The 22,751-nt window shown below is 29.0% G+C and overlaps 1 protein-coding gene across 1 annotated transcript; it reads right to left on the reverse strand.

The window, feature by feature from the left end:
* Nucleotides 1-944: 944 nt before the first annotated feature.
* On the reverse strand, nucleotides 945-20,802 carry LOC112692695 (short stature homeobox protein 2-like). Its single transcript, XM_025567439.1, has 5 exons — nucleotides 20,007-20,802; nucleotides 7,846-8,084; nucleotides 6,303-6,360; nucleotides 1,969-2,129; nucleotides 945-1,266 (listed from the first exon to the last, which is right to left on the reverse strand). Exons 1-5 carry the CDS (start codon nucleotides 20,266-20,268, stop codon nucleotides 1,075-1,077), a joined length of 912 nt encoding a protein of 303 aa, XP_025423224.1. The 5' UTR covers nucleotides 20,269-20,802; the 3' UTR covers nucleotides 945-1,074.
* Nucleotides 20,803-22,751: the final 1,949 nt, after the last annotated feature.

A 22,751-nucleotide genomic window follows, 5' to 3' on the forward strand; every position in this document is an offset into this window, starting at 1 on the left:
TAATGTGTTTCTTTTTACCTATATTTGCAATTATTTGATAACATTTTTAAATTTAGAGTACCATTAAGTTGTATACGTCTGCTTACATTATTACATTAAGCACACAAATAAAAGCATCAGCTAACCAAATATCCAAGTCGTATAAATAAATATCCATATATATAATATTAAAAAATGCATGGTTTTGAAATTATTATTGAAGAAACGTTAGGTTTAAATGGATTTCTATGTAAAAATAAAATTATAAATATTACAGTATTTTAAGAAAAACTTAGGTAATAAAAATAAACATATTAAATTAATCTTTCACATTACATCGTTTTTTTTCTTTAATACTATTTACTACTGTAAGTTTTTAATCTATATGTAAAATATATTTGTTTATAAATCTTAATCATAAAAGTTTCTTGATTTACAAGAGGACACTGTACATTTATTTAAATTATTCAACGCGTAAAAATATTATACCGATGAGACAATATATATATATACTTTACATATTTTCTTTGAACTACTTCGAACTGTAATCTCATGTATACAATTAAATTTATATAACTATTACAACTTTTTTTTTTATTATTTTAAAAAATTCATACGAGTAACCAATATCGCACATTTAAAATTACTATTGATGTGAATTATCATATCAGACAAATTTAAATAATATCATATTACCGTAAAAGTCTTTTTAAAATAAGTTAGAAATTTGTCATAAACAAACTTTATAAAATCACTATATAATATATAGTAAATAACTAGAGGTAGTCGTTGTTAAGGTTGTAAATGAGGTATAATATTTTACGTGGAATTAATAATACATTAACGATATCATTAAAAATCAGAAAAGTAATAGTATTCATTGAAATCAAAACACTGTTATCATATATATATATTATAATGGAACAAGAAAAGTACAAATATTAATTGTTTATACAGTTATATAGAAACGATGTTTTGAATTTTAACCAGAAGAATTAAAAATATAATTACAGGTTTATTCTCTTTGAATCAGAATGGGTTCAACGTTTTAACGTAGATAACAATAACAAAAACACATTAAATATACTAAAAAAGTTAAACAATCTCTTGATCTCTATTAATGGCTTCAGCGTGTTTTTTAGCTTTTAATCTTAAGTCAGCTATACTGGAGTTTTTGGTTAATAGTCTATCTTGATGTAGTGCTGCGAGAGCAGCTAGACTGAGACCGCCAGGAGGATATGGTGCAGGGCACAGTACACCTCTTCCCATGGCTACTGCATAATGTAACTGCAATAAATATACATTTTTCTCTGACAAAAAAATACAGTACAAGACGCTAACTACTTTTAAACTACTATGATTTAAAATAAAATAACAAAAAAAAAAATACTTTTTTATTTTCATTTTCAAAACCAAATCCAAATATTTGAAATTTAATTATAATTGATGTGATATATTATCGATTTATTCGTCATTGAATTATGTTTGATATGAGTAGACTTGGGTAGTATTCCGAATACTTTTTAAGTATTTTAAATACTTTTTAAATACTTTTTTTGAAAATATTCAATAAAGTATTTTGAATACTGTATTTCGAATACCGTTAAATCATCTTTTTTTTAAATGATTTTATTACTTCTCCGTCGTATCTTGTATAAGCTAATATCAGGTATTTATTATTGTTGTAATCCATAAACTATAACAGTTATATAATATAAAAATATAATAAAATAACATATATTTAGCCTACAATTCCAAATATTTCTGTTGAGTGAACATCTTTTATTTTTATAGTATGAAAACTAGAAGTATTTTAAAAGTATTCGGAATACTTTTGAAGTATTCTAAATAATGTATTCGGAATATAATTTGTATAAAGTATTTGAATACATATTCGGAATACTATTTTTTGTAAGTATTCGAGTATTTATTCTAAATACTTTTAAAAAGTATTTTACCTAAGTCTGGATATGAGAGACTAACAATTACCTGTTGTGCGGCAGTCAAGATTGCTGGGTCGAATGCAGAAAATGCAGCGGCGGCTGCAGCTGAAGAATTGAACTGCAATTGCGGCAGCCTTGGTACATTTACATAGGGCGCCACTCGACATGGTTCTAGAGGCGTGGATACGTTCTGATGCAACATTAGACCTGTGAATTTGACCAATAACAAGATATCCAAGGGCTTGATTGAGTAGTGGTAGGAGTGGATAAACAAGAGAATAGTAATATTATACTATTATAGTTGAATCGATGATTGCAAAAACATCACTAGTCACATACTTTATGAAAATGAAATATAAATAAAAACGTATACAAGTCATGTGTTTTTACTATAGGTACTTATCTCAATTTCATGAAATATGTGACTCATGACGTTTCTGTAATCATCGACTTAGTTTAAAGAATATACGAATATGTAATATAATATATAATAATAATATATAATATAATATTTGAATATAAATACATGGTTTATTGTTAATTAGAACAAAAGTCAATAATAAAAATTTTTTCGAATTATATGGCACAAATCAATTTTTATACAAGTGTTATTTTTTTTTATATTTAATATCAAATTGCAGGGAACTGCGGGTAACGCAATACGTCACCGCAACCCGGTCTCATTTATAAAATAAACGAAAACATTAAAGTAATTTATATTTAATTAGTTATATGTTTTTATTAGTTAATAACATAGTTATTACATACAATACAGTTGTACCTAGTATTATACCCATGACCGTATCTGGGGGGGGGGGGTCCAGAGTATCTAGAGTATCTATCATAAATATTTTCAGTCAAAAATGACTTAAGCTCCAATTAACCATTGATTGCTTTTAGTTTTATAGTATCATAATATCATATGAAAATATGATATCAATTTTAATAAAAGAAGATTAAATCTTTTTCTGTTTTATTTTTAACCAAATATCATAAGTTAAAATCTAAATTCAATAAAATTACAATATAACTTTTTTTGACCTTTCCCAAAAAAAATTTCTAGATACGGCCTTGATTATACCTACTGCATAAAAATTATGTAATTTATTCTTCTTGATAGTAATCTCTGTGCAATGTAAATATTTTTGATAAAGCAGAAGATTTAGATACTATAAAACTTATGCTTTTATTTTTAAAACATGTCTTATAACCGGCAACTACCTCCCAATTATCCCAGAATTGATACGTTTAAATGTCATTCTGCATAGTTATAACATATCAATGCATTACATAATAAATAACTTAAATTAGCTGATAATTGTAATCTTCGAATTTAAAACGAAATCTAGTGCTTATTTTAACTAAAAAATATTTGAAAATAATACAATTTGACGAAAATCTGTCTGATGAAATAGAGTACTACAATCGGATGATACTATAGTAGAACTATAGTTCTGTATTTCAGTATTTGTACTTTTTAACTTCTTATTTATTTTAATTTAAAAGTAATAAAATATCATCGAAATCGAAAAAAAAAAATTTTAAACGAATATTGGTGTTGTAATTACAGTACGCATTATCACTGTATTATATACTTTGTATTTTATAATTCAGCATCATATATTTATAATTAAGTATCTTAATTTTTTTTTATCAATTTATAAAAATAGCTCAAAGCCAAAACTAACGACAGAGAAATTTAGACAGAATTGAAATACAGTTAGTAAACAGTAGTCAGAGTTTTACAATAGTTAAACAAAGAGTTGTTAATCAAATCGTTTTCATGAAGTTACTTATTATTTACTTTAAAGACTGTTATGGGTGTATTTTATTTTTAAAATGATTTCATAAAAATATTTATCATTTCTACCTTGCGAAGAATAATAAAAAACAAGTACTACCGTAGAAATTATGAATTTATGGTAAGAAATTTTTATAATTTAATCATTTTAATTATAAAAGATATTCAATTTAATGTTTCTGTATGATTTTCGGACCTACAAAGCAGAATTCTCATATAGTCAGCCATTGCTTTTTAATCACGATACGGCTTACCTGACGAAAGCCATTAAAAACAAAAAATTAAATACAAAATTGTTTTAACAGAATTAATATCTTCAATATTATCGATATATATTTAATATTACCTAAAAAAATAATTACTCTTCAAGTCCATAAAAATCATACACATATTCCTATGCAGTACAGAGCATATTACGTGTATTATACAGTTAATTATTATTCATACAAGACAGTCAATCAGTGCTATTGATTGCAAAAATAAGGGTATACACGTATGTGGATGTGTGCGCGTGTATGAGAGTTTTACACGGATAAGAGAGATTACAAATAATCTGTATCTGTATACACATATGTATTATATGTTCGTATTGCTTAATCAAGTTAAGTGTGTTCCGCGCAACGAGTGATTGTCACCCGATTGCACCCCAGTGAGCGATTAGAAGACTCTAGAGTCTCTCTCTCTGTTAGACTAAACGGTATGAACCCATATGGGGGCGTGCGACCAACCCTCAGGGGTTTGGAAAACCGACGATGACGTCCGTCGATGTTTTTTTTATTCGATTAAGCGCGCGGCACACTGGTCTGCTGTACGATTCACGACGTATTTACACGGACGGACGCGAACGGACAATCGGAATACGACGACGACGATTTGTATTATTGCAATATACATACAAACATAAATACGTAGTAGTGATTCACTGTTTTACTCGCCCTTTTTATGTCGCCGTCGTTGTTATTATTATTATTATTATTATTATTACGGCTATTGCGTACCGTCCCTTCAGATACGTGTATATAAATAATATATAACAAGTCGCGCCCTATAAGCCTTTGACCCCAAACTCGCATTGCAGATTTCGTATAATTCATTAACTATCGTCGTCGTCGTCGTCGTTCTTTCCCTCCTCCTCTCATTCTAAAAAAAAAAAAATACTAAAATTATATATTATTGATATTAATGACTGAACATAAAACGTGTTGCGGTACGTTAATCACGTTTGTTCATACGTATATGTATGGGTGTGTGGGTCGACATATAAATCCCCCGTCGGACATTAAAATAAAATTATTCTTTTTTTATTAGATACGAATCTTATTCAAAGCTGTTTGTACCGACAACACTGCAGGTCTTGAGGTTTTCGGATGTGCATAATATTATATTATTGTTTACTTTTTGATTCAAGAATATACGCGCAGAATATAAAGCAGCAAGACGAACTATAGTCCCATCATCGTTGTAATATTCATAAATAGTCGACAAAATATTCACACCCGCAATGGCCGTATTTAATAATAATCATCTACATAGCATTTATGATTCTTGTTGTATTTGATTGTCACGCCAACGATTCGCTTTTCAATCTTCAAAATTTAATATCACATTAAAATATGAAATATTTTTTATGAGTAATGTATTGAGTTATGACTCATGACTTATGATATATACATTGATAATATTGTACAACATTTTTTAAAAACAGATTTAAGACTTTAATTTAAAAAGAAAACGATTTTATCGATTTTATTTAACAATTTTGTCTTGGAATCTTATTATTTTTCTATTTATTGTCTGTTGTGAAATTGAATTAATAATTTTTCCCTTATTATTTGATAACATCTCATACATGTACCAGATACATTGTACCTATTTTCAGACTTTTCTTTGCAGCATAACCTCTCTATAAATATATACGACCTTTTTATACTATTATTACAATGTCAGAGTAGTCTTAATTTTACAACATTGTAAAACTTAAAATAATATACCATATTTAAAATAATGATAATATTATAAACAGTGAATAGCGTGTAAAAATATATAATATATAACTGAGTCTTGATAACTAGAAGTAGGGGTGGATAAAAAAAAATTGAAGATTTTTTTTAATTTAACTTAAATGTATATTCTTACTAAAAGTTCAAAGTAATTAATAATTCATAGAAAAAATTAATTTTCTTTGTGGGCATAACAAATTATATAATAAATAACTGTTACCCGCTTGGATTTTTTTGTTTGGGGTGGATTAATATGGCAAACAGCACAACTGTTTAGGGTGCACATTTTTGAGAGTTCAATTATATTACGCAATCTTTTTTTTATTTTATTTTATATTTTAAATACATCATGTCATTTTTGGTACCTACCATAAAAAAATTATAAACAGAAGTTAAAAATATAATTCAATAAAGATAATCAAAGTTGTTAATAGCATTATTAAATTTTTTTAAATTTGGTTTTTTTTTAAAACTTTCTTTTTTCATTTTTTCATTTTATATAAAGTTGGTAGTAAATATTTTACAGTTTAAATGACAATTATGTACAATTTTAAACAATTAGAAAAATTAAAAATGTACCTTTATGCATTTGACTTTCATGTTTTCGACATTTGGCCCGTCTGTTTTGAAACCATACCTAAAAAAAATAATATAATTATAATAATAGTTAATACTTCAATAACTTATACTTTATTAACTCAATCAATTGATTATAACTAAACAAAACTATTTAAATGTACACTAATTTTAGATTACACTAAATCGTTAGTAATCTTTATATTAAATATTAACTGTTTGGCAAATTAACTCGAATATAATTACATTGTTATATACATACGAGTATATACATAATTACTTTTAAAAAACTTATAGTTACACATTTACAGTCGTTTTAATAGATTCGAAGATTATTAGTGTCTACAAAAAGCACACATTTTATTAAAATATTTTGAAACTATGATATGCCTTTAAAATGTTTACACAAGTACTTATTATATGATTAAAATCAACACAATAATTGTTTATAAAATAAAAATTAAATAATTAATATCGCTCAGTTGAAATTCATAGAAATATACAATTTTATCAACATTTAATTTTGTAAAACGTTTATAAAACTTTTTTACTGTTCTCCACTATTTTTTTTTTTTAAGAAATTCTTGAACCAATTTAAAAACCCTTTTTTTTAACAACAATACACCTGCCATCTATAAACGCCATTAAGCAATACATCAAGTGACCAATTGCAAGTCTTGAGTATAAAAATTTAAAGTTTCATTCATTTTAGACTGTTAAAATGTAGTAGATTTTCCTTATTTTTATCATTTTGTCAAAATGTATAAATCAATGTATTCGAACGCTTCTATAAATATTTTTTTGAAATAAACCTAAATTTTTTATTAATCAGTAAGAGATATATAAACGGAGTTTTGTATTAAATTTTAAAATTAATATAAGATAACATGAAATTTAAATAATCTTTAAATAGATTAAAGAGATTAAATAGTAAACGATGATATCAGTAATTTAGTAAAAATTTTAAGTCACTACAATTATTATTTCTTGAGTTTCAATAAAAACAAAAGTTCAATTTTGTCGAAAATCGATATGTTATGAATTTGGTCATTTTTACATAACTTGTCGTCAATTGTTCGCAATTAACTATTTGGCAATTCATGAAATTACTTCCATTAAAGTATCAACTAGAATCCATTTTCTACCTTATACTATTTATTAGTTGATGATCGAAGCAATCCTTCTGATCGAAATCTTGTACACAAACACAATAAAACACACATAATGCTAAACCAATACATTTGTCGTTTTACTCAAAATTTAAAATGTTAAAAGTATCTACATAATGAAATTTGTAAGCACAAAATAATTATATATTTTTAATGACTATTATAAAATGATTTGTTGATACGTGTAAATTATTTTTAGCAAATCTAATAGAGCCACATAAACTCATACCTATTATTTATTTAGTTAAAAGTATTTAGGTATTATTTAGATATTATGAATTTTATTTTGATTGAACAATATTCTAATGATTAAGTTAAAATTAATTTATTGAAAAAAAAAAAATAATAAAAAAGATTTGTTGAATTATTGAACTCACTTGTACTCTAGCTTCACTGAGACCAAGACGTTGACTGAGCTCTTCTCTCATAAATGCATCCGGGTAGTGAGTTTCATCAAAAAGTCTTTCGAGTTCGTTGAGCTGCTCTAGAGTGAAGTTGGTTCTACTTCGTCTTTGCTTATTGGACGGACCGTTTGACTGTTTATTGTTATTATTTTTTGACCCATCATAAGTTTGCCTGTAGTCTTCTATACTGTCTCCTTTAGGCTCTTTAAAATCTATAAAATTACATTTCTTCAATTTAATATATCATAAGAATAAAGAGTAAAATTGTCATAAATATATTAAGTATTTAGTACCTATTTATATCATAAAATAATAATCAATTATACCAACTAAATACAGGTATTAAGTTAAACAAAAAAATACACTTTTAGACAATTTTAATTTATTTTAATACAAGTTTAAATGTTTAATTTTTATAGATCTATCATATTATATCATAAGTTAAAACCTTACTTAAAAATATAAATATATAAAAAAACCTAACTTGCGTATTTATTCTTTGTGACCACTTGTTTATAAGTAAATAACGTTTTCAAAACTAACCTTTTAAATTACTTCAATAAAAATTAATTTAACGAACCTATAGGTAAACTTATAAGCATCTGAAGTAATAACATATTAATACATATTTTTTTGTTATATTTTGGAAGTATAGAAGGACCCACCATCTTCATATAAGGTACATCCCTCTATTAAACAAAAGTTTAAATATTACGCTAATAATTTCTAAGCATTCTAGGTTAGTCTGACTATAATAATACCGATAATCATTGTATAAAATTACACTAAATTGCAGTGTCTGCCTGGCTCTAAAGGGCCCAGGCAGGGTTAACCTAATCCAATCCCTATACTACAACATTTATTTATTACTCGTATATTGAAATTAAATATATCTTAAATATGTAAAATGGTCATTAAAATATATTACATATAGATTCTATATTTGTTATTTTAAATAAAAAAGAATAAAGTTAAAAATGTTCAACCTTTATAAAAAAAAAAAAAAAAAAAAAAAAACTATGCATGTATAAAATAAATACATTAAATAATATATATTATATCATATGAAAAGTCTTGTCGTTTCTTTTGACAATTTTTCTATGCCATCTATTAGTTTTATTTTATCTACATTTAAAGTAATATCTTTTTCTATAGCCATAAGCATTAGTGGTTCTAAATGTTGCTGATCGAGTGACGATCTTATTTTTGTTTTTATTACTTTAAGCTTAGAAAATACTCTTTCACAAGTGACTTGAGTTGATGGCAAGGCTATAGGTGAGTTGCAGCCCGACATGTCATTTACGTGTTAAAGACCGATGAATTGCGGCCCGGGAAATTTATTTATTTTCAATTTTGTGCCGGCAGTATCGGTAGTATCTTATCTAAAGTAGATACCATAACGTCAATAGTTCAAACTAAAAATATTACAGTGTTAGTCTGTTCACCACTTAGTATCTATATCTACGAAAACTAAAAATTCTGTTTGAGTGTGTTATACAGTTTATTATAAGTGCGTTATGGAGTTTGTAAATAGTGAAAAATCAAAACCAATTATTCTCTACGAAGGCTACAAATTTCGTTTCCACAAAACACTAAAAAACGATGTACAGCGGTGGCCTTGCAGTATCAAAAGTTGTAAGTGCTTTTTAAAATTAACTCCTTTAAATAAAATAGTTGACAGTAATACTAATCATAACCACAATAAAAACGACGAAAAAGTCCTGAATAGGCAAATATTAAGTAATTCTCTGAAAAGAAAAGCCATAGAAGACATTTTTTGCAAACCTTCAAAATTAATTCGTTCAGAATTGAAGAAAGGTGATATATCGACTTTGACAACGAATGATTTATCATTAATTCAATACAATGTTCATCGTGCCCGTTCATTTTTACACCCCCCTCTGCCAAAATGCATTAAAGAATTACATACTGCTTTAGAGTCTATGAATATCAAAACTAATATAGATGAGCCATTTTTGTTTATCAACGACAAAGAAAATTTTATAATTGGTTTTTCTACTACACAAAACAAAAGTGCTGTGCGATGTAAATAAATTTTACGTAGATAGAACTTCAAAAGCTGCCCTAAACACTTTTATCAACTTTTTACCATCCATGGCCTAAAAAATGATGTATATTTACCATTAGTGTTTTTTTTACTACCCGACAAGTGTAATACCACGTTCAAGTGTGCATTTTAACATTTAATTTGCCATTTCATGTCCATTGGTCTAACGTGCTCTCCTACTGAAGTTGTCATAGATTTTGAACAAGCTATCCACAGTGCTGTAGTGGAAGTCTTCCCTAATGCTAAAATAAGAGGATGTCGATTTCATCTAGTGCAAAGTTGGTGGAGGAAAATTCAAAGTTTAGGACTCACGAAAATATATAACACAAATACAGATGAAAGTTATTTTTTAAAATTTTTTTTTGGTTTGCCATTTTTGGATTTTGACAACGTCATTGTTTGTTTCACGGATGACTTTTTAGCAATACTGCCCGCTAAAGATGATCGGGTTGTACAATTTACCGACTATGTTTTCGAAAACTATATATCCTCGGATGCTATGTTTCCTCCAAATATTTGGGCACAGTTCTCTGCTATCTGTAACCGTACCACTAACGGCTGTAAAAGTTTTCATTCACACCTAAATTCATCGTTCTACTCTAGTCATCCTAATATCTATAATTTTATTGATGTGTTAGTAGAAATTCAATCAGAAACATATATCAAATGTAGAAGCAATGGAATAAAAACGAAAAAAATATGTGAAAAAGAAGCATTTATAAGACAACAGATGACAAAGCTAGCACAAAAAGAAATAGAGCAGTTTGATTTCGTCAAATCATTAAGTTTTAAGTTTTTGCCCATCCAATAAATATATATATTTTTACATATTTTACATAAATAAAAAAAACAAATTTTTGGGAGACGACTCAGCCAACCTCCTCGTGGTGTCTTCTGGGTAACACTGATAGGCTGATATGAAGTGATAAATAAAATGTAAAGTGTGGCCGCAACTCGTACGTCTGTTTCATAAACACGGGCCATAATTCGTACGTTATTTAGGGATCGGGCCGCAACTCACCAACACCGGATGGCAATAGCATTATATATTTAAAAACCTGATTCAAATTATTGTACATACCAGAATAACAAGATAGTTGGGTAATAATTTTAAAAGCATATGCTATACATTTCCAATAGGTATTACAATTTATCGAATCAAGTTCATCTTCTGAATCAAATGTCACTATTTCATCTATAATATAACCTTCACCATCATTATCATTCATTATGCCATGTTTTTTTGGAATAATATTAAAATAATAAGAGGCAAATTGTTTTTATTCAAGTAATACAGTATATCTATCAACATCAGATCACTTGGTTACAGTTATCAAGATATCCATAGCATATTCTTCAAACTTTTTGATGTATTCGAATATTTTTGGATCTAACCATTTACATCCTTTAATATATTTTCATTTGGAATTAATCGTTCTTCAATACTATTCAATATCAAGATCATTCATCCATAATAATTATAATTTATATTTATCGAACTACAGCACAATTATAAAACCTGACTAAGATAATAAGAAGTACGATTTATTTATTCTAACTATAGATTTAAAAATTAAAAGTTAAAATACTTTACGACCATGTTTTCCTCGTAATTATTATATCCAAACGTTTCGTTGCATTTAAATATACATATAAAAAAAAAAAAAGACGGGGCCCAGGCAGCGATTGCTGTCTAGCTGCCTTGGCCAGGCCGACACTGCTAAACTGTAACTTGTACTCGTATGTTTAGACAGAAGAAAAATAATACACTTTAATACTGTATTTTAATATATCAGTGCTTCATAAAATATAATGGCAGTTATATCTAGTAAAATATTATGTCATTAGTTAATTTCATCATTATAACTACTCTAATAATGTACCAGATTATTACTTTTTATTTATTTTACATTGAAAAATAAGTAAAATATGATAATTTGATTCATAATATGTATAGTATTCGATTTTCAATGTACTTTATTTTCTAACAATTACTTTATTATTGTCAATAATAATAATTGATTACGGTTTTTATTACGACATTTTCCCCGTAGATTAAGATTTAAGTACCAGTTACTAGAGGGGTTTGTGATAAAAAAGAAACAATATTAATTCGAATATGTGCATTTGATACCATTTGGAAAATTAAACACGCGCACAACATTGCTATTAAAAGCTTAACGTAATCGTTTTCTTTATTTCATTATTCATTTCCATTTTATACTTACACTTTCTCAGTCATTCTCTCTCTCTCTCTCTCTCTGTCTCTCTTTCAACAAATTCCTTTCCTCCCTATTTTTACACTGTGATTTGCAGCTACTTAAATAGGTCTAACAAATTAATGGGGTTCCGCCTATCAAAACGATTACATTCAAAACGTATTTAGTAAAGTGTACCTGCATTTAATAGAGAGTATCACTGAATCGTTTAAGTACTATTTGTATGATATTACCATATATATTTGTTTTATTTACTAATGTTCTTCCTTGGGGTGCAATTATTATATCTATTATATATTGCGAACTATGATAATCGACTTATAATTTTACTTAGTAACAAAATTAATACAGAATAACAACCTATGTTAAATATTATTCAATAAAATGAAAATTCGTTAATTGTTTGTAATTGTAGTTAAAATTTATTTTAATTTTAAACAGAAAAAGAAAGTTTTTATCTATTTCTAAACAAATATTGTTTTAAATAAATTTTTGATGCTAAAATTAATACTTATCATGTATTTAAATGACTTAATGTACAGGCCAGTTTTTCAGTGTATCCATATAAAATATAATTGATAGAATAAATCATTCGAAATTTAATAAAAAAAAGTATTAATAAATTCTGATGGTTTTTTAATAGAAAAAAGTAAAATTTTCAAATTTTAATCTTTTTTATAGTTTTTTATTTTTAAAATGAATTTTTTATTATATTAAATATTTTCACAGATTTTCATATGTTTTTGCATAATATTTCTACTTAGCTTATTTTATAAATAATATTGTTGTTGTATAATTCCTGTTGTGTTAAAATATATTCAATTATTTTAGGTTCATTGAAATTTTTATTAAATTTAGAATTTAATTTATAAAACAATAACAGTTCTTAAAATAATGACTCATTTATATTAAATATAATTAATTAATTATTTCTGTTTTTACTCATTCAATATCGTATATTTAAATTGAAAGAAAGTAAATAAATTATATCAATGTCAACTAAAGAACTAGTTGTTTTGTTATTAATTGATTCAATATATATATAAGTTCAAATACTAAGATTTCTACTTAGATTATTTTAATAATAATTTCATAATAGTTTTGTAAAAATTGTAAAAGAAGAAAAAAAATATTTCTCATAAAACGTAAGTCTTATTGTGTATTATATTTTATAAATATTTTTGATTATTTGTAAGAATATGAATTACCTATAAATTACCATATTTATAAAAATTCAGACAAATATATGTTCTTTAATTGCAATGCTTAACAAATTATTTTACTTTAATAATTATCAATATACTTATATATAGTTAATCACTGATACCATTAGACTGGTAATAATTATAACAAAATTTATTTCAAAGTAAGGACAAGTTTTTATTCAATATAATTTATTGAGTATCTATTATAAGTTTATTTATTTGTTGATTAGGAATAAAAAGTTTAATTTATTGCTTATCATAAGTTCAAATATTATTGAAAAGTATTATTGTCGATGAAAATAAAGTAAAATAAAACAAAATAAAAATTGAAAAAAAAAGACTTAAATTATACATACATATATAGTTTAAACCCTTTGAACAAGATTACGGTTTTTATTATGAAATAAAATTACGACGATGAGACGCTTTGCAGGAGTTACGGGGCAATTAATTTAAGTCTGTAGCCCTGAAGTACTCTAGGGTGTAGTTACGAAGTCTCGCCCTCCACAGTAGAAGAGGCTTTAAGATGTTTTATTCCTTCTCCACCACCTCGTTGCGCGTATGCCTCTGTTATGTCTCAGATTAGTCTAATCCCATTACTTTAATTAAGAGAAAGAAAAACCACCCTCCACTACGCAATATATATTACTTTTTTACACCTCTAATCGTTCACACCTTTTTGAATGCGATTCCAAAATATTCTAAAATATATTAACGACTATCGTAGTTTAAATGAATAAGTACAAATATTGTACATAAATTTACCGTTTTTAGTAAAAAGTCAAAAATGAAAATAAAATTATACTTGTTAATTACACTAAACTATTCTTTATAATATTACACATAAGCCCTTTAACTTTATTTTCTAATAGGTATTTTTCTAATCAATGCACACAAGAAAAGTTCTGGACTAACTTGTACTTAAAATTATATATGTAACTTATATGTAAATTCATCAATTTTAAATGACATTCAGCAATCATCCACAAAAAAAAAACTGATACTTTGTAATCATAGGCGTGCACACGGCGGGTGCCGGATATGCTTGGGAATTCCTCGAAATATTGTAAATGAGGCCCTACAATTTAAGTCTAAGAATAAGGGTCCCGTATTTTAACTAATGTTGATCAAATTAAATGTAATTTATTCTAAAATAATAAATAAAACATAAATTATGTTTCTTAATAAAAATAATAAAACTACATTTTCTAAATTGCTGTGCAAAAACCTATCATAATAATATAATAGCTACAATTAATTACAATAGTTCAAATTATAAGTAATTTAAGCTATGTGAGAAAATATACGAGATTCAAGAAAAAACATATTTATTGGGACTAATATACCAAAATATTAAATAAAAATTAAAGATATGTTTATTTAATTATCTATGCATTATAATTTAATAAATATACCTACACGGTTTGTTCAGATAGGGCCCAAGGGCACTACCTGAAATACAAATCTGCAAATTACTATGCTTGTTATTTGTTTGTATACTTAAAAGCGAAGATAAGAAACTAGTTCATTCCTGAGAAGCTACAGTAGCGGCTATTTTGTACTAAAAAATATACCTTTTAATAATTATTATTTTTCTTGCTATACAATGATTGTATATTACTTTGATCTTTATTGTTTATTTTTTAGATTGTATTTTTAGGAAGCATAAACAAATTGATGACATTTAGTTGAGAGTTGAAATGTTTTGTTGCAATGTATGTGAATGATATTTTTTTTTGCATAATTTAACGTTATATATCTAATTATAGTTTAGTATAATATCCGCCACTGTTTAAAAATGGTAAATAAAAACCTAAATTTAAATTATTTTACCACCATTTTTAATAATTACGCTATTGTGGAGGATGATATGTATTGTATTTAACATAATTTCAGTTTTATGTGTAGTTTCTGTTAAATTTATTAGCATATGAAAATATGAAAAAGAAGAATGATCTGAAAGTAATGCATTTTTTGATATTCTCTTAGGAGACGTTTATGCTCATTAGTGATAATAATTTTCGGGGTTTAGTTGAATCGGCCGAATATGTAACACAATTATTAGTGATACTGATAACGTTATATTGTCATTACGCACAGATATAATTTAATCTCCTTGACATATATACGTTATGTAATAAAAATTGTTTAATAAGATTAACTGCAAGCCGAAACGATAATAATAATTTCGAACCACTGTGTAAAAATATATAATAATAATAATATACTGTAGGTGGTGTTATACGTTTGTTTGTTGTACTGGGCGTATGTGATAGCTAAAAAAACAACAATAAATTCACCCGTGTAACCGACCTCGGATTAATAAAACGAATAAAAACGGTGAAAACGCAATCGGGGGATGGTGGGAAAAAATCCAATTTGGTATTTTTGCTCACTAGCAAACTACGGCTCTAATGAAATTTGGTGGATGCCACGTACTCAATCACCCTCACCGACCAAAGAACTTTTATTCATATATATATATATATATATATGTATGTATGTATAGGTATGCGATTTTTCCCTTTTTTTTTAAAAAAAAAACATTCCCATTATTACATTTTTTTTATTATTATTATTATTATTGCCAAACCAACATGATGTTTCAGGAGATATTTATCCATTGAAGAATAAAAGTAATATTTGTATTTATAAGTTTACAAGTGTAAGTTACGGTAATAAGCCCTTTAATGATTTGGACAAGGTCTTTCCGCAGTTGTACTAATTTTATTTAAGCACATAAACCACTCTTATACAACATATGTTCTTGCATTCACTGAGATTTGCCATCAATAATTTTATAAAAAAAAAAGTAGATTATGTAAAACGTCCTTGATTTACTATACCAACGAATGGATGTATTTCAGTTTTTGTGAAATTTAAAGAAAAATATTTATACACGTATTTTGATTCATGTTTATATGAACAATGATATTATTAATAACTATAAGATTTTAGATTCATCTATGCATTCGCTGTTTCTGCACAAATATGTGATTAATGTAATAGTAATCTAGTGTAAATAGTTTAAATTTATTATTTTTAATTTTATTTACCAAGCTAGTGCTTAATTTAATCATCGAAATTGTGTTGTATACTGTAATCTCGTTTATATTTGATTAATGATTTGTCAATTATCGCTCCATACAATGATCTCCATTCACCAGATATCAAACCGATAAAATATATTAAAATTATATACTATCAAAAACACCACGGAATTTTGATAAATTTTCACACAGCAGTTCATACGCATATAATTCAATTAGATTAATAACTGTATTACCTTCACCTACTTTTCCTTAACGGATGAGAGCAAAATAAACCAAAATTGCTCTCATACTGAACCATTTGTATTCATGTTGCACCCGAAAAAATTTAAAACCTTTTTTAAATAAATTTATTAAATAACATTTAGATAAACAAATAAATGCCTAGAATTATTTTTACTCTAATGTATATTTCCAACTTTATACTGATTTTAGAAGAATTATAACTCGATTAAATTGCATACATATATATGTACTGTATTTCAGAGAATACTAACAAATAACTGACATTACAAGGTTGAAATTGTTTTGTTTATTTAAATATATCCAAGTTTTCCTCCAAAACGTATATAATATATCTAATAACATAGACACGTAATACTAAGAGAACATTATAAATACAAAAAAAAATCCAGGAGATGTCTAATACAATATATGATAATTAACCAAAAATTATATTGTTTTTTTCATTTTTCATACACTCGTAAGTACAGTGGAACCTCGATAAGTCAAAATAAATTCCATTCTCTTGAAAATGCCCGATTACCCTAAATAATAACTTTAGATAACTCGAACATTTTATGTTCCGAATATAAACGGATATATTTTATGATAATCTGTCGAATCAGCTTGTGAATTCCGATAATTTTACTTAATCACGTTTATTGTGTTTAATATTGTATTTTTCATTCGGTTTATTGTCACAACATTCTAGAGATGGTTAACAGTGACTAAAGTTGGTCAACGCGACGATGGTGACAACGAATTCATCATCACAACGATTTTTAATGGTAACTCGTTACCATTCGTTTCTACAACGGACACCATTCATCATCAAGGTCGTAGAATGTAGATATCCACAAAATTTCTGAATACTACATTGTTGTTAATATCACAAGTTAAGTCACCACTCACTAGTTACCATTTTTTTTTCCATCGTCTCAGTGACTAACAGCGACACTGTTGTCCCTCATTACTACTACATTAAATATTGTCAGTTGCAATCGATTGCTTACACGTACGTATGGCGTAGAAAAAAAAATACCTCGTAATTTAAAAAAATTGATTTTTGGAGAAAAACAAATAGTCCTTGAAGCAATGAAAAGTGACAGAAAGAAAAAATATATCACTGAATAATTTGGAATACTAGTTAACATACTATCCACCATAATAAAAAATAGTAAGGAAATTTATTTGAACTTACCAGCAGACTTTTTGGAAGAGGAAAAGAGGTTTTGGTTTTTCAAATATAGAAGAAGGTGTAGTTAAGTGGCTCAAGTAATACAAAGATGCCAATCTCAGTATAGGAGGTACTATTTCAAAAGAAAATACAGAAAATTTCATAAAATCATTAGATCACAAACAAAATAAAGCTAGTAACGGGTGGCTCGAAAATTTTAAAAAACAGCAAAATATCACTTTACGAAAATTATGTGGTGAAAATATAGCTATCAATGATGATGTTGTATATTTGTGGAAAATATATTTGAGAGAACTACTTGAAGGATCATATGATATATTTAATGCAGACGAAACTACACTCTTTTATAAATGTATGCCAGATAAAACTTTATCATTCAAAAATTAAAAATGTAGCGGTGATAAACGTAGCAAAAAAAGACTTGCACTATTATTGGTTGTTAACATAACTAATACAGATAAATTGAAACTTTTAATAATCGGAAAATCAAAAAATTTTGCTGGTGTCAAATCTTTTCCCGTTGAACGCATACGAATAAAAAAAGCATTGATGACTAGTGAATTGTTTACGAATAGATAATCAGATGAAAATTCAAAAACACATATTTTTAGTGTTTATTGACAATTGTCCAACTTACAGTTTTATACCAAATTGTCTAGCTGTAAAGGTAACATTTTTACCACCAAATATCACTTAAAAATCACAACCTTTGGATTAAGAAAATGTTCAAGACACTTTATAGAAAATAAATAATGACGAAATATCAACTATAATAAATAGTCTTCAAGCTATGCGCATTGTTGATAAAACGTGGAGAAATTTATTAACATCAACAATCGTGAACTGTTTTGTGTGGATTTATAATTAAAGCTGAGGAAGACGACACATTAATACTTATATTCAGAAATACTGTTAGTTTGATAACAAACTAAAACATTCTTTGTAATAAAACAAAATAAAAACGTTAACCCATATGTATAAATATAAAATAAAATACCTGTTTAACGAGTGCTCTGGGGAGTGAAGTTGCTCATAACTATTCATTAGATTTTGATAAAAGCACGGCCAAACGTAGACGCACATAGGTATGTAATGAAATTACACACGTGTGTAACCGACCATCAAAATTCGTAAAAGGGATTTTGCTAGAAAGCTCAAGTTAAAGATTCTATTCTTAAATTCTATTGATGCTCTATGTTGCAATATTAAACTTTTCAAACAATAAACAAGTGTAATGCGTGAATTACAATATTCTAAAGGTCTATGAATTTAAGCACAGAAAGTTTGATTTTAACAAAAATAAATATTTTATCAATTTAACTACTGCAAAAACCCCATTCTAATAGTCTAAATAATTATTAAGCTATTAGATATAAAATTGTCATTTACTAGTCGACAGAACGATTCTGCACCTAGAGACGATTGTAAGACAATATATACGTCATTATAGATTTTCAACTTGCGCAGTGTTTTTTAATCAATCCGAACTGTGTTATTCAATATTTTTTAAAAATATTATCAATTTAGTTTTAAGACGTACACATTCCTCCGTTCAACAAAAAGTCTTAATTCCATTGATTTCTATTCTACATACTCGTAATAAAATTATACTCCATAATATATCCAAGTAAAATAACGATTTTGTTTTTGTTATATTACATCTTTGCTGTATATACATACAGCAAATGTTTCCCATTGTTTATTTTTGTGATAAATTAACCACATTTATTTGTATTTTGTAATTTAACATATAAATACTAATGTTGTTGTTTAACCTTTTATTCTTAACAATTGTTTCGGCAGAAGGCCATTAAAATTCGTATTAATTAAAAGTCAATTATGGTTCACGATAATAAAAAACTACTAGTCGTTTTATTACAAGTTTGAGTAACAGTTACTTCCTAATCGAGTTATTGAAGTGTAGTTTAGAGTTGTTTATTTTTAATTCAAACAGTGCCCACGGTCGGAAATCCAAAAAGCTGTTATTACCTACACAAATGATCTACCATTGAAATACAGCGTTTTATTGCACCTAGAAAGTGGTGGTCACTGTATCCTATGCATGGCGGCTGGACATTTCGGTAAAAATCTGCCTACATCATCGCGGTGCCATAACTTCGACCCTTGACGGAAATGTGCCACGTACACGGCATCAGGTATGAATATATGTACCTGCAGCGGCCACGGCGACGGCAGCGGCAGTTATGCCGGCGATCAGTGCCCGGTGGTGATGATGGTCGGACGGCAGAGGTGACGTTCGGGTCGGTGACGACTTGGACGTGGTGGACGGCAACTGAATCCGGCGGCCGTTTTCGCGTTCCACGTCGGCGGTTTGCTGGAGCTCCGACACTGGCGGTGGCACGGGTGATGCGGGCGGCGATCTCGAGTCGTTCGGGTCGACGACCGGTGACAGCGAAGACGCACGCGAGTCCATCGGTCACTCGGGTACCTCGGGCAGACCGGCGAGTTGATCGGGACGCCGGTGCCGGCAGCAGGAGGCGTTGTTGGCACGCGGGCGACGACGCGCGAAGGGTTTCGGGAAACGGTACGGGCGAAGAAGGCACGACGGCGGTGGCCGCGCGGCGTGCTAAGGAGAACGGTCGACGGCGACGCGGATTTCTTCAACTGGTCCGCACGCGGTGGCGACGGGAACGCGTTATCACGCGCGATTACATGGCGATTGCGCGCCCGCCCCGACCCCTCGGGATCCCTCTCGCACCGCGGCCCGGTGCAGTAGTCGCGCGCGCGCCGCCGTTATCGACACTAGATCGGAACACAATGCTTGGGCGCGCGCGCGCGCGTGCCAGTGCTGCGAATATATACGTGTGCGTGGTGTGCGTGCGCTTTCGGCGAGTGAGAGACCGACAGAGACACATCCCTGCGCTGGAACGCGACCGTATACCGGTACACACGTAAGCGTGGTGCACGACGCGCATTGCCGATCGTCCGTCCCCTACGCTCGCGGTTGCCGGGGTGACGGGCGCGCCGGCAGTGGTCGGTGTTTTTTCCCACTTCCGGAGGTGGGAGGGGGTCTTATGGTTTTGCGGACGGCCATTGGGCGTATGGGCGGCGCTCGTCCCGGCGGTTTATTTATTAAGTGCGATGCGGAACGGAGGGACCCAATTCATTATCGACAAATGATCGCGGGCCCGCCGTCGCCGCCGTTGCTGACACCGTGGCTGGGTCGGCGGCGGTGGCGGCGGCCGGCCGGCAGGGACGAATTTGTCACCTCGCGCTTTTCATTCCGTTCTATTTTTATTTTTTTTTTGCCATTCTCATACGCTCGCACGCATCACTGGCCGTACATGACCGCACTTCGTGTACAGTCTTCTCGCACCGCCGACACATTATATTGTCTTCCGCGATGTTGTTACACGCCCAAACACCCCAAACGCACAATACGTATTGTATACGTGCCGTGTGTGTTACTAAACACGGACGTACACCCATACCGCGGGCGGCGCTACGACACGGAACGAACACATCACGGTCGTGGCCACCTGATTTGTCGCGGCCGTAAGCCTACATGTACACGGTGTTTGCTGTTCCCGGATCACGGTTATGGGCCTCTTGATTTATTTCACGCGATCTCCATTTTATTCCATGGTTTTTTTCCTAAACTCGAAACTCAACGATAGAAATATATTTGATGAATTTTCCGAGTTTCTTCCGACCGGAAAATATTTATTTTTTTTTAGTTGAAGATTAATTCAACTACATTTATGATGATCACAGTTAATGTGTATCCGTTAGAATTATTATTTTATTATAATTGCATTGTAACAATCTTGATTAACAGCTTATTTTTACGTTAAACGAATTTACGAATTTCGAGTACCTATACGTTATTTTACCAAATATACATTTAAATTATTATAATCGAAATCGAAACGAAAAAAGTGCAATATTTTATATATTTAATGTTTTTTACTGTATCATTTCTAATTATAAGAATCAAAATAGTAAAAATGTTCATAATTATTTTACAGTATTTATTATGTAATGCTTATTATGTACTAAACTTTTCTATTTTATAAAAATATTTTTATAATAATTTGTAAAATATTTGTTTATTAATAAATACCCGAAACATGATTGTTAATTTATTATCGATTATTTTTAATTGTATGAATTGTCTTTTCATATCATTTTATATATTTTGATTAAACTAGCTAGGTTGAAAAAATAATGTGTATGGATCTTTACTTCTATGCCAAATTAATTAAAACTAAACAAAAGTACTTTTTTTTTTTAAGTTACTTATATTTTATAGTTGATCAATCAACTATAACTAAAAATTTAAGTTGTGACCTAATAGTTAAATAAATTCAAAAATATAGTAAAGTGAACTTTTCAGTTAGTTGTAGAAGTACATAACTATACAATTAGTTACTATGACTACTTTGAAACTATGATTAAATTATAATTTTCAGCCGATCTCATATATACGTATATATATATATGTATTATAGGATATAGCCACCGAACATTTTGTGTCGTGGCAACGGCTACGACAAGACTTTCGAGCAACGGACCGAATCCGGGTCCCACGAGGTTCGCGCTTGCTACGCTGACGCCGGTGGCGGCCACGTGATTGATGTACGATAGGACAATGTTCGATTTCGGCATTGCCATTTCGACGATTGCAAACTCGAGTTAAAAGGAAAAATTACCCTTTTCCCCGCAAACATATATAAAGACTAATGTTCGCCGTATGTATTTCACATCATTTCCTTGGTAAACGGTGTAGTATGTGTATTATAAGTATACTTATTTTTCACTTTCATTTATTCGAACTACTGCTACCTTTTGTAGGATGACCGTTAACCGAGACTATGAACAGCTTTTGGCAAGTGCACTGGTGTTGAGAAATTCAGATAACAATGAAAATCCGAAATCGTGTACATCACAACGTTG

This window comes from Sipha flava, unplaced genomic scaffold (assembly GCF_003268045.1).
Source record: "Sipha flava isolate LNK unplaced genomic scaffold, YSA_version1 76_pilon_pilon, whole genome shotgun sequence".
Taxonomy (NCBI): domain Eukaryota; kingdom Metazoa; phylum Arthropoda; class Insecta; order Hemiptera; family Aphididae; genus Sipha; species Sipha flava.